The sequence below is a fragment of the Castor canadensis genome, chromosome 2, assembly GCF_047511655.1.
Source record: "Castor canadensis chromosome 2, mCasCan1.hap1v2, whole genome shotgun sequence".
In the NCBI taxonomy this organism is placed as follows: domain Eukaryota; kingdom Metazoa; phylum Chordata; class Mammalia; order Rodentia; family Castoridae; genus Castor; species Castor canadensis.
In genome coordinates, this window is record NC_133387.1 from 139,715,968 (window position 1) to 139,728,843 (window position 12,876).

The 12,876-nt window shown below is 36.5% G+C and overlaps 1 protein-coding gene across 4 annotated transcripts in view; it reads right to left on the minus strand.

Moving 5' to 3' along the window:
* The window catches only part of Atp8b4 (ATPase phospholipid transporting 8B4 (putative)), a 258,513-nt gene that overhangs the window by 76,683 nt on the left and 168,954 nt on the right, over positions 1-12,876 (minus strand). For all 4 annotated transcript variants that reach the window (XM_074065913.1, XM_074065915.1, XM_074065914.1 and 1 more), the window contains one exon: positions 9,079-9,244. In XM_074065913.1, coding sequence (XP_073922014.1) covers positions 9,079-9,244 — 166 coding nt within the window. The remainder of the gene's footprint in view (positions 1-9,078; positions 9,245-12,876) is intronic.

Sequence of the window (12,876 nt, forward strand, 5' to 3'; positions counted from 1 at the left end):
CACCGGCACACCCATGTTTATTGCGGCACTATTCACAATAGCCAAGTTATGGAAACAGCCAAGATACCCCAGCACTGACGAATGGATTAAGAAAATGTGGTATCTATACACAATGGAATTCTATGCAGCCATGAAGAAGAACGAAATGTTATCATTCGCAGGTAAATGGATGGAATTGGAGAACATCATTCTGAGTGACGTTAGCCTGGCCCAAAAGACCAAAAATCGTATGTTCTCCCTCATATGTGGACATTAGATCAAGGGCAAACACAACAAGAGGATTGGACTATGAGCACATGATAAAAGTGAGAGCACACAAGGGAGGGGTGAGGATAGGTAAGACACCTAAAAAATTAGCTAGCATTTGTTGCCCTTAACGCAGAGAAACTAAAGCAGATACCTTAAAAGCAACTGAGGCCAATAGGAAAAGGGGACCAGGAACTAGAGAAAAGGTTAGTTCAAGAAGAATTAACCTAAAAGGTAACACCCACGCACAGGAAATCAATGTGAGTCAATGCCCTGTATAGCTATCCTTATCTCAACCAGCAAAAACCCTTGTTCCTTCCTATTATTGCTTATACTCTCTCTACAACAAAATTAGAAATAAAGGCAAAATAGTTTCTGCTGGGTATTGAGGGGGGGAGAGAGAGGGGGTGGAGTGGGTGGTAAGGGGGGGGTGGGGGGAGGGGGGAGAAATGAACCAAGCCTTGTATGCACATATGAATAATAAAAGAAAAAAATGAATAGTGCTGCAATAAACATGGGTGTACAAGTGCCTCTGGAGTAACCTGTGTCACAGTCTTTTGGGTATATAACCAAGAGTGGTATTGCTGGATCATAAGGTAGATCAATGTTTAGCTTTTTAAGTAGCCTCCAAATTTTTTTCCAGAGTGGTTGTACTAGTTTACATTCCCACCAGCAGTGTAAAAGGGTTCCTTTTTCTCCGCATCCTTGCCAACACCTGTTGATGGTGGTTTTGCTAATGATGGCTATTCTATCAGGGGTGAGGTGGAATCTTAGTGTGGTTTTAATTTGCATTTCCTTTATTGCTAGGGATGGTGAGCATTTTTTCATGTGTTTTTTGGCCATTTGAATTTCTTCTTTTGAGAAAGTTCTGTTTAGTTCACTTGCCCATTTCTTTATTGGCTCATTAGTTTTGGGAGAATTTAGTTCTTTAAGTTCCCTATATATTATGGTTATCAGTCCTTTGTCTGATGTGTAGCTGGCAAATATTTTCTCCCACTCTGTGGATGTTCTCTTCAGTTTAGAGACCATTTCTTTTGATGAACAGAAGCTTTTTAGTTTTATGAGGTCCCATTTATCTATGCTATGTCTTAGTTGCTGTGCTGCTGGGGTTCCATTGAGAAAGCTCTTACCTGTACTTACTAACTCCGGAGCATTTCCTACTCTTTCCTGTATCAGCTTTAGAGTTTGCAATCTGATATTAAGATCCTTGATCCATTTTGAGTTAATATTGGTATAGGGTGATATACATGGATCTAGTTTCACTTTTTTGCAGACTGCTAACCAGTTTTCCCAGCAGTGTTTGCTGTCTTTTCTCCATCATATATTTTTAACACCTTTGTCAAAGACAAGTTGGTTATAGTTGTGTGGCTTCATATCTGAGTCCTCTATTCTGTTCCACTGGTCTTCATGTCTGTTTTTCTGCCAGTACCATGCTGTTTTTATTATTACTGCTTTGTAATATAGCTTTAAGTCAGGTATCGTGATACCTCCAGCATTGTTCTTTTGACTGAGTATTGCCTTGGCTATTCGTGGCCTCTTGTGTTTCCATATAACTTTCACGTTAGATTTTTCAATCTCTTTAATGAATGTCATTGAAATTTTGATGGGAATTGCATTAAACATGTCGATTACTTTTGGGAGTACAGACATTTTTACTATGTTGATTCTACCAATCCATGAGCATGGGAGATCTCGCCACTTTCTATAGTCTTCCTCAATCTCTTTCTTCAGAACTTTATAGTTTTCCTTGTAGAGGTCTTTCATATCTTTTGTTAGGTTTACACCTAGGTATTTGATTTTTTTTGAGGCTATTGTAAATGGAATTGTTTTCATACATTCTTTTTCAGTTTGCTCATTGTTAGTGTATAGAAATGCTAATGATTTTTCTATGTTGATTTTATATCCTGGTACCTTGCTAGAGCTATTGATGATGTCTAGAAGCTTCTGAGTAGAGTTTTTTGGGTCTTTAAGGTATAGGATCATGTCGTCTGCAAATAGGGATATTTTGACAGTTTCTTTACCTATTTGTATTCTTTTTATTCCTTCTTCTTGCCTAATTTCTCTGGCTAGGAATTCCAGTACTATGTTGAATAGGAGTGGAGATAGTGGGCATCCTTGTCTGGTTCCTGATTTTAGAGGGAATGGTTTCAGTTTTTCTCCATTAAGTGTAATGCTGGCTGTAGGTTTGTCATATATAGCTTTTATAATGTTGAGGTACTTTTCTTCTATTCCTAGTTTTCTTAGAGCTTTTATCATGAAATGGTGTTGAATCTTATCAAAGGCTTTTTCTGCATCTATTGAAATAATCAAGTGGTTTTTGTCTTTGCTTCTGTTAATGTGGTTTATTACGTTTATTGATTTTCAATGTTGAACCACCCCTGCATTCCTGGGATGAAGCCTACTTGGTCATGGTGAATAATCTTTTTGATGTGTTGTTGAATTCGGTTTGCCATTATTTTGTTGAGGATATTTGTGTCAATTTCATTAAGGAGATTGGCCTATAGTTCTCCTTTTTGGAGGTGTCTTTGCCTGGTTTTGGGATAAGTGTAATACTGGCTTCATAAAATGTGTTTGGCAGTTTTCCTTCCCTTTCTATTTCATGGAATAGTTTAAGGAGGGTTGGTATCAGATCTTCTTTAAAGGTCTGATAGAATTCAGCAGAGAATCCATCACATCCTGGACTTTTCTTTTTGGGGAGACTCTTGATTGCTGCTTCAATTTCATTTTGTGTTATAGGTCTATTCAGGTGATTAATTTCCTCTTGGTTCAGTTTTGGATGATCATATGTATCTAGAAATCTGTCCATTTCTTTTAGATTTTCAAAAATATTTGAATATAGGTTCTCAAAATAGTCTCTGATGATTTCCTGGACTTCCATGGTGTTTGTTGTTATCTCCCCTTTAGCATTCCTGATTCTACTAATTTGGGTTTTTCTCTCCTCATTTTAGTTGGGTGTACCAGGGGTCTGTCGATCTTATTTATTTTTTCAAAGAACTAACTTTTTGTTCTGTTAATTCTTTCTATGGTTTTTTTTGGTTTCTATTTCGTTGATTTCAGCTCTTATTTTTATTATTTCTCTCCTTCTATTTGCTTTGGGATCTGCTTGTTCTTGTTTTTCTAGGAGTTAGAGATGTATCATTAGGTCATTATTTGGGATCTTTCAGTCTTTTTAATATACGCACTCATGGCTATAAACTTTCCTCTCAGTACTGCCTTTGCTGTGTCCCATAGGTTCCGGTAGGTTGTGTTTTCATTTTCATTGACTTCCAGGAACTTTTTAATTTCCTCTTTTATTTCATCAATGACCCACTGTTCATTAAGTAATGAGTTATTCAGTTTCTAGCTGTTTGCACGTTGTCTTTACTTTTGTTGTTGAGTTCTAGTTTTATTGCATTGTGATCAGATAGTATGCACGGTATAATTTCTATTTTCTTATATTTGCTAAGGCTTGCTTTGTGCCCTAGGATATGATCTGTTTTGGAGAAGGTTCCATGGGCTGCTGAGAAGAATGTATATTGTGTAGAAGTTGGATGAAATGCTCTGTAGACATCAAGTAGTCCCATTTGATCTATTGTATATTTTAGATCTTGGATTTCTTTATTGATTTTTTGTTTGAATGACCTATTGATGATAATGGGGTGTTAAAGTCTCCCACAACCACTCTGTTGGAATTAATATATGCTTTTAGGTCTTTCAGGGTATGTTTGATAAAATTGGGTGTGTTGACATTGGGTGCATATAGGTTGATAATTATTATTTCCTTTTGGTCTTTTTCCCCTTTTATTAGTATGGAATGTCCTTCTTTATCTCATTTGATCAATGTAGGTTTGAAGTCTACTTTGTCAGAGGTAAGTATTGCTACTCCTGCCTGTTTTCGGGAGCCATTGGCTTGGTAAATCTTCTTTCAGCCTTTCATCCTAAGCCTATGCTTATTTCTGTTGGTGAGATGGGTCTCCTGTAAGCAACAAATTGTTGGATCTTCCTTTTTAATCCATTTCATCGAGCGGTGCCTTTTTATGGGTGAATTAAGTCCATTAACATTAAGCGTTAGTACTGATAGGTATGTGGTGATTCCTGTCATTTAGTTGTCTTAGTTGTTTGAAGGTTTGGTGGTGTACCTAAATTGAAGTTACTCTCTACTTCTTGCTTTTTCTTTTCCTATAGTTTGGTGCTGCCTGTCCTTTCATGGTTATGTTGGGTTTCACTTTCTGTATGCAGAATCCCTTGAAGAATCTTTTGTAGTGGTGGCTTTGTGGTCACATATTGTTTTAGTTTCTGCTTATCATGGAAGACTTTTTTGTATCATGTATTTTGAATGATAGTTTTGCTGGGTAGAGTATCCTGGGGTTGAAGTTATTTTCATTCAGTGCCCAGAAGATCTCACCCCACGCTCTTCTTGCTTTTAGTGTTTCTGTTGAGAAGTCTGCTGTAATTTTGATGGGTTTGCCTTTGTATGTTATTTGTTTTTTTTCTCTTGGAGAGAGTATTATGCAAGTTGGGGTAAAGTTAAAGGAGGCTTCTTGTTTTGTTCGAAAGAAGGTGTAGTTTTTCAGAATTTAGCTATGTCAAAATTTCTAAGTTGACCACTAAAATAATTTTTTTTTCATTTTCTTTTTTTTTTTTTCATTTTTTTTTATTATTCATATGTGCATACAAGGCTTGGTTCATTTCTCCCCCCTGCCCCCACCCCCTCCCTTACCACCCACTCCACCCCCTCCTGCTCCCCCCCTCAATACCCAGCAGAAACTATTTTGCCCTTATCTCTAATTTTGTTGTAGAGAGAGTATAAGCAATAATAGGAAGGAACAAGGGGTTTTGCTGGTTGAGATAAGGATAGCTATACAGGGCATTGACTCACATTGATTTCCTGTGCGTGGGTGTTACCTTCTAGGTTAATTCTTTTTAATCTAACCTTTTCTCTAGTTCCTGGTCCCCTTTTCCTATTGGCCTCAGTTGCTTTAAGGTATCTGCTTTAGTTTCTCTGCATTAAGGGCAACAAATGCTAGCTAGTTTTTTAGGTGTCTTACCTATCCTCACCCCTCCCTTGTGTGCTCTCGCTTTTATCATGTGCTCATAGTCCAATCCCCTTGTTGTGTTTGCCCTTGATCTAATGTCCACATATGAGGGAGAACATACGATTTTTGGTCTTTTGAGCCAGGCTAACCTCACTCAGAATGATGTTCTCCAATTCCATCCATTTATAAAATAATTTTTTAAAAGGGTATATTATCTCCAAACCAGCAAAAATGGACTAAATACATAGAAAACAAAAAGAGAAACTAAGAGAAAAAAAGGTGGGACAAATAAAATGTGCAGAATAAGATGATAGAAAGAACTCTAAATATGTCAATAATTATATGTTAAATACTTAAAATTTATGTACATTAACAATAAATAAAGTCTACTTAGACTAAATATTCAGTTTAACCATTAGCTTGTCTGCCTCAGTTTTTAACAAATGTTAATCTATATAACATGCACAAGAGATTTGTCTAAAATATAAGAAAAAATAGGCATGAAAGGGTAGGAAAGAGCTAAACTATGCAAACACTGATAAAGGTGAGACATCTGTAACTAACTAATATTAAATAAAAAAGTTGAAGAAAAAATATTACTAGAGATAAATAGAATCAGTATTTGTTTGTTAAAGTTTTAAATGTTTTGTTTGTGGCAGCTTTATTCATGAGTGCCTCAAACTGGAAATGTCCATCAAGTGATGATTGGATAAACAAATTGCATTACATTCATGCAATGGACTACTAGTCAGTAATAAAAGTAAGTAGACGATTAACACACACAATACAGATGAATGTTAACATTATTCTAAGTGAAAGAAGACAAACCCAAGAGAATATGCTGTACTATTCTATTTATATGAGTCTCCAGACCAAACTAATCTATTGAGACAAAAATCAAATCAGAAGTTTCCTGGAGCAAAACCTGTTTTAGGACAAAAGTGTTCTATATCCTAATTAGGGTGTTAGTTACACAAGTGTATGCATTTATAAACAATCTATACAGTTCAAATAGACACATTTTATTGTATGTGAATTATACTTACATAATATTATATAATGTGAAAGGGAACATTAGTAATATTATATCTGGACGATATAAACTGGGGCCATGCAGGACAAATCAGGACATGAGGTCTTCTTTACTTAAGCCATGTAAATGTGCATAATTAAGTATGTGAAATTGAGGATATGAAGTTATTAACTATGTGACTGTGGGAAATCTGTATAGTATTTCTGTGCTTACATTTTATTTTGTTTTTAATTTATAAAGTGTGGATAGTCAATGAGACTCTTTCACATTGCCTCTTCTCAGTGGTTTTTCCTGTAACATGTATCTCCAGCGTCTCTCCAAGATTTTACTTTAGGAAGCACACTTTCTGCTTCCTCCCCCTAGTCGCTATCTTGGAATCCCTCAGTTTCCATTCTTAAGTATTTAGTGTCCCCCCACCAAATTAAAACAAATATTCTTAAAAGACATTAAGATGTTGTGGCATTTTGTTTGCCCCAAACTGCAAACAACTCAGATGTTCAACAGAGAACTAGAAAAAAAATTGTGGCATATTTATGCAGTGAAATATTACTTAGCAATAAAAAATAAACTACTCATTGAAATAACAACACAGGTGGATGACAGAAACAGTACGCTGTATAAAAGAAACTAGACACAAAAGGGTACATACTTTCACTTACATGGAGGACAAGTATAGGCACAACTCATGTTTAGAGATAGAATTCAGAGTTGTGATTGGATGTGCAGGGGTTGTAGGTATTGAATGAAAAGAGCATGAATAATCTTTCTAGAATGACAGAAGAGATTTATAAACTTGATAGGAGCAGTGATTACATGGGTAGATATAATTATCAAATCTCATCAAACTATGCATTTAAGATCTGTGCATTTTATTACATTTAATTATAGTACAACATGAATATTTAAATGATGCTAGAAGAGAAAAATGAGTACTATTAGTAAACTACAAATTTGAGAAATATCTGGGAGGCAAAATGGAGATTTGATCAATGACAAAACAAAATATTTTCAAAAGAAAACGAATGAAAGCAAGAACCATCACCAAAGATTCTCCAAACTCAAGAGTTAACAAGTGAGAAGAGCAGTAGTCTTGGGGACATTAGTAAAACTAATTAAAGAATTCCCTTCATACTCCTGGACCATTTAGGTTCCTTCTCCTACCAGCTTACTCTGAATAATAGGCTGCAGCACTGGATGAAGCCATATTTGTTCTGGGTACCAGCAAACTATTTCTTCTATGCTAAGTGTACAATCCATCTCAGGAATGCACCAAGATTTAATTCCTGGGGCTAGAGACCAAAGCTAAGGAGAACCTGAGTAGCTTGAGACTTACCCAGGATAAAAGAAAGACAAAGATGGAAAGGAATTCATTGACCAATAATTTTTTTCCAGTCCTATCCTTACCTACAACTGTATCTTGAATGGGAGCTCTTAATATAGACTCCTAGCATCAGACTGATCTGGAAAAGCAAGATAGTAACCTAGGTGTCTTATGAATTCCAGGAGGGAGTCACATCCAGGAGACAAGCTACATATTCTGTTTCTCCCACATAATCTTGGACAACAGAGTATTATAAGGACCCACATTTGCCAAATAGGGACTCTCAAACACAAATAGGAACAGACAACTACAAATCATCAAACATTTGAGAACAACATGAAAGTTAGACACAGAACTCAAAAACATAGAACACTCAATAAAATGAAGCAAAATAGAGGAAACAAAAGAAAATTTCAAATTAAATATAATTAATATCCTCAATGAGGTCTAAAGAATATTGTAACACTAATGGAAAACAGATTGCTACTAAAACAAAATAGACTTTTGGAAATGAAATAAACTCAAAGGCAGAAATAAAAAAGACTTACTTAAAGGCATATTCTCAGATGGAAATATAATAATTCCTTGTTGATGTTAATATTATAAAGATCAGTTAAAATCATAAATATAATTATGTGAATCTTCAGAGTGGTTAAAATCTGAGGAATGGGTTAATCCAGCAGCATCAAGGACAAAACAATGATTTGAATATGATTCCCACAGGAAAAGAAAAAACAAATAAGAAAAATATACAGAGAGGGAGATGTAAAGTATATATATATATACACACACATACACAGATATATCTATCTATATATTTCACTTTTGAGTTGAAATTACTTGTGTAGTAATTTTAACTTGCTATTTGAGAAGAAGGAAATAAATCTTATAAGTGGAATAAATTGAGCTTAATTGGAGCAAGAAGTTGATTCACTATAACATTATTAATCTACCTCATGACCTCAAAGTTTAACAAAACCAAAGGCCCATCTGGTTTTGTTCTAGTCTATGAATCCTGAACTCCAAACAACCATGTTGCAAGTATAAGGACGTGTTCAGAATGGGAACTGAAGTATTCTAGCATTGATGCAAATTTACCCTATTGCTGGGAAATTTGTGTTGATGCTCCTCTGCATCTATTATAAGTGCATGTGGCTCAACTGTATTTCCATATTTGCACTGGGTATCAGGAGGTTCACAGTCAAATGTGGTATCCAAAAATAAGACATATTTCATCTCAGTGGACTGGTGTTTTGGGCTCTTTACCTTTCTATTGACACTATATCTTTTTCTTGAACTTCTCTCCACATTTTTAAGAAACATTCAGGATATAAACAAAAAGGGAAAGTTAGTAATAAATAAACCCCTTATGCAATGTTCTACCTTTAGTTCAAAAATCCTCCAAATTTAATATCCATATTTATTTTATATAAAAAAGGTCACAACTCACACATTTCACTTACCCGCACTATTCTCCTCTGACATTACAGTGTGGCAGAGAGCAAGTAACCTAAAAAATTCACGAACTTTGGGATCACCCAGCTTAATGGATTCCATCAGATTGTAATCAAAGAACTGAACTGCTCTCTCTGCTTGAGATTTGACTGAGAAATCCACAGGGTCTTTTCTCTGTAGGATAAGAACAACACCAAAAACAACTATAGACTTTATTCCAATAATACTCTTTATGATTCAAAATTACTTTCTCCAAGTACTTTTAGTGATTGCATAATTGCCATCTCAAATATCTAGTACCAAAACAGCTGTTTCATCTGTAGTGTCAAATACAACCTTCTCATTTTATAGCCATGTATCAAAGCAATGAACCTACCAAAAGTACAAGGAGAAGAAATATCTCCAGTGCTCCATTGCTCATATCTAAACAGTTCAGAAAACTGAAGGTTTTTTTTCTTTTTTCAAAAAAGAAAAACTTGACCTGACTTAACACATTTTGACAGTAATAGCTGATCTGAAATAGTATAAGTCTAGTTATAGGCTTTATTTTTTAGCTTACTTAGCATATGTGAGTTAATATTTTCCAATGCAAAAAGTTACTAATATGTTTGATTACTATGTACGTCCTCAAGTCTCACTGGAGATATTGCAAAATACATAGACAAAGCAAATGATACCAGCAACAAAATAATAGTGCCACCAGGATTTGGGGACAAGATGGAAGATTAGAAGCTTCCACTGTTTTGAGTCTATGAATGAGAAGAGTTAGGTAACACAGGAGGTATTCTGAAGAGAAAAAGAGAGGAGCATCAGGAATCACAAAAGACGTGGCAGGATAGAAGAAAAGCATAGAGAAACTAGGCAAGGAGAACAGCAAATAAAGGTTTCAATCCCATTCTTGACTCAGTAGGAGAAGTAGGGGAAGTTGCAGATGCAATCACAAGGTAAGACACACAGTCTTAGCAAATAGACTGGCAATTCTAGCTGCAATATACATCCATCCTTCCCACAAGCCTTAAACTCAGTGTGGGAATTTAGTGAGACAGTGATTGCTCTGGTGTGGAAAGTTAACCTTGGTGAAAAAAGACATCTGTCATTCCCCTCATCTCTGAGAGCTATAGCAAGATGCCATCTTGAAAGAGGGCATATTGCTCAAGTCTAAGATGCTCTGGGGGCTTAAAAACAAGGAATAGTCACCATCTGGGGAATGTGGGGACACCTTGCCACAGTATTTGGGAGGGAGACAGCCATGAGAAGTGGTGAAGGAGATGGAGAAGGTCTGACATAGTCCCCACAGAGAAACTCAAGCAGCCAGGTGGCTCCTGCAGTAAAGGGTATGGTAGTTGGAGGCTACACTCTCTGTGGCAAGGAGGAAGTCCCATGGCCTAAGGATCATGGCAGAAACAAACACTAAGCCTCTGGCTGGCATAATATTTGACTCCAGGGCCTCCTCCAGCCTGCATGTATTGGCTACTAGGTGGCAAAGAGAACCCTGAACCCAGACCCTCCAAATCATATGACTCCCACAGCCTCCTCCCCTCTACAGGGAGGTAACTTCTGGACAGGGTTTGAAAGCACTAAGGCCTGCCACTGGGAACTGTACCCCAACATGTGCTTGTTGCCCGGTGGGTCTGAAGATGCAAAGCCCAGACCCTCTGAACCACAAGACTTCCACAGCCTCCTCCTCTCCTCAGGGAGATGAACTGATGGACAGAATCTGTAAGCACTGAGACCAGCAGGCAGAGTGACTAAGTCCCTTAGTTCTCCCCTTAACCAGTGCAGAACTCAAGGATATGTTGACTTCCCCACTGTCTGATGCATTCAGGGGACTTGAACACTTGCTGCCCCTGGGGACACAAGCCAAGGAGTCTGTGGAACAATCTACACAGCCCACAGACTATAAAACTCCCTGCAGCCAGGAGCAGCTCCCAATACACAAAGAATGGAAGCTCCTGTACTAAAAATAGTCAAGAAGTAGAGAACTGATGCTCTACAAGAGACTCCAGCTGATTTACCTCAATCTGAGCAGTGCTTGGGATTAGGCCCAGTGCCCAGAAAAACACTTGGCTGCCAAGCCATACTCTCAGTTCAGTAGTAAAAAATAGACTCTCAAGCAAGCTATGAGAATTTTTCAGTTGAAAAACTACAGGCAATTAAAACATTCAAGCAACAACTTGGCCAAAGATGTGCAAATCCCACCATAAAAACACAAGATATATGAAAAATAAGGCAAATGACGCCTCCAAAACTCAACAATTCCACAGTAAAACACTAATAACAAGGAAGTGGATGAAATCTCTATGAATATTTTTTTAAATATTATAAAAATGATCAATAAAATTAAAGAACACATGAATAAATGCTAGATTCCAAGAAAACTCAAATACAGAGCTGAATGACATAAAGAAGACAATGAAGACATGAAAGAGGAATTCAATAAAGAAAAAGAAATTCTGAAAAAAATTGAAATTCTGGAAATGAAAAGCTCCATAAGTCAACTGAAAGTCTTCTATAGTAGAATGGATCAAATTGCAGACAGAATATCAGGGCTTGAAGACAAGGTAGATAATATTAGAAGATGTAGATGAAGATAGAAAAAATAAAGAAGTACGAACAGATGTGCACGACTTCTGGGACACCATTAAAAAATCAACACTATGGATGATGGGCATAGAAGAAGGAGAAGAGGTGCAAGCTAAAAGCATCAAAAATACATATTCAATAAAATAATGCAGAAAACTTCCCAAATCTTGAGAAAAAGATGATCATCCAGGTACAGAAAGCTTTTAGGATTCCAATCAGAAAGGCCCAGAAAAGAAACTCCTCACATAATATTATAGTTAAAATATTAGATATATAGAACGAGGAAAGAATATTGACAGCTGCAAGAAAGAAGAACTAAGACATGAATAAAGGTAAACCTATGAGACTAACAGCCAATTCCTCAAAAGAAACTTTAAAAGCAAGGATGGCAAGGAAAGATGTATTTCCAGACTGAAAGAAAATAACTATCAGTCATTCTTGTTATCGCTCTAGAGATGATCCACTTTCAGTCTATTGAAAGTGTCCTTTCTAATAAACTCTACTATCACTTTCACTAAACAAAAGAAAGAAGAAAGAACTGCCAACCTAGATTAGCTAGCAAAGCTATCCTTCATAATTGAGGAGAAATAAAAACCTTTCATGATAACCAAAACCTAAAGCAATTCACAACCATTAAACTAGAACTGCAGAAGATACTTAAAGGAATCCTATATACAAAAGAGGAAGATAAATCTGGCAACAAAAGCATAGGGAAAAATAAATCATAGTAGATGAGTAGATAAGCAAATGAGCAGAAAGGAAGAATCAAGAACTACAAAACCAATAAAAAAGACAGAAATCACCACATACTTTTCAATGATAACTGTAAATATTAATAATGGTCTCAATTTTCCAATCAAAAGAAAGAGACTGGCTGATTTGATTACAAAATAAGACCCCGCCAGACATCAGTGCTGTGCACCTGTCATTCCAAGCAACACAGAAGGCTGAAACCAGGAGTATTGTGGTTATGGCCCAGACTGGGCAAAAAAGTTTGCAAGACCCCATCTTAATGGAAAAAAACTGGCCATGGTAGTACATGCCTATCATTTCAGAGATGAAGGGAAATGTAAAATAGGAGGATCACAGTCCCTATCTCCAAAAAAACAAGACCCTATCTCCAAAATAAGTGGAGCAAAAAAGGGCTGTAGGCATGGCTCAAGGGATAAAGCACCTGACTAGCAAGCTCAAAGCCCTGAGTTCAAATCCAAGGTACCACCTGC